At 45.8% G+C, this 1,169-nt stretch overlaps 1 protein-coding gene across 1 annotated transcript in view; it reads left to right on the plus strand.

The window, feature by feature from the left end:
- Nucleotides 1-551: 551 nt before the first annotated feature.
- The window catches only part of oxtra (oxytocin receptor a), a 10,167-nt gene continuing 9,549 nt past the window's right edge, over nt 552-1,169 (plus strand). The window contains exon 1 of the mRNA XM_014009043.1: nt 552-1,169. This exon is cut by the window's right edge and continues 700 nt beyond it. Coding sequence (XP_013864497.1) covers nt 939-1,169 — 231 coding nt within the window. The 5' untranslated portion in view covers nt 552-938.

A 1,169-nucleotide genomic window follows, 5' to 3' on the forward strand; every position in this document is an offset into this window, starting at 1 on the left:
CAAAGTTTTAAACAAACTAAATATTGTATAATGCAGATTTTAGAGTATGTGTTGGTGATTATATTAACTACTACCACACCCAATTTTAGCTCAGTATTTGTAGATCTGACTGAGTTCTAATCTGTTGTAAGGTCAGCTGGATGTGGAGTCCATCTTTAACTGGTTTGACTTCAAAACACAATCACGTTTAGATTTACCTTTGATAGTTTTTTCCTGAAAATTTCAATAGAATCTGCCCAGAGGTTCACAACATACTTTTGCCAACAGACAGACTGACTTTGAAAGTTAATGAGAAAGGTTTAAACATTCTTGTTTTGTTTATTTTGCATGATCTCACATGTAAAGTAAAAATTATTTCTTAAATCTAATCTGACAACAGGTCAGGTTTCGATTCAAAAACGGGGTTCTGGATCAGATGGGGGTTCAGACTGGTGGAAAGTGCACGTGGCCACCAAGTGGTGACGAAGAGAAAGACTGTCTTGTTTCTCACCAAGTGGAGACCTGATATCAGGGGATCACGCGCTGTGATGCTGCTCATTCTCCTCCTGAAGCAGAGCTGATGTGGAGCCTCCAGTTTCTGCACATTTTTTTCTCGTTCTTTGTAACCTGTTAATGTTTACTTGGACAGTAACTGGGCGAGCATTTTTCTTTTCTTATTTTATTTCATTTTTTCTTCTTTTGCTGGGGGAAGGCTGATGGGGCACATTTTTTTTGTCTCCCTGCAACTTCCAAACATTTCCCAGCCATTATATGTTATTTCATCCTTTGTTTTTCTCAGAGCATGGCTGGTGTCCAAGACCGTCTCTCCTTCTACCATCCCAGAGAGGCATGAAGAGGCTCTGATTAGGTCTCGTCACTTGTAAGGACGCAGAGGAAGACTATTTGGCGCAACCTTGAAGGGCGCGCGCACTGCCCGGAGCAGGAACCCGCAGGCAGCGATGGAAAACATTTCCAACGAGGGGGACATGTGGCAGCTCAACGAGTCCTGGAGGAACTCGAGCCTCCTGAACGGGACCTCCGGGGTCTGGAACCAGACGAACCCCCTGAAGCGGAACGAGGAGGTGGCGAAGGTAGAGGTGACGGTGCTGGCGCTGGTGCTGTTCCTGGCGCTGGCCGGGAACCTGTGCGTCCTGCTGGCTATCCACACCACCAAGCACAGCCAGTCCCGC

Source organism: Austrofundulus limnaeus, unplaced genomic scaffold (genome assembly GCF_001266775.1).
Source record: "Austrofundulus limnaeus strain Quisiro unplaced genomic scaffold, Austrofundulus_limnaeus-1.0 Scaffold55, whole genome shotgun sequence".
Lineage (NCBI taxonomy): Eukaryota > Metazoa > Chordata > Actinopteri > Cyprinodontiformes > Rivulidae > Austrofundulus > Austrofundulus limnaeus.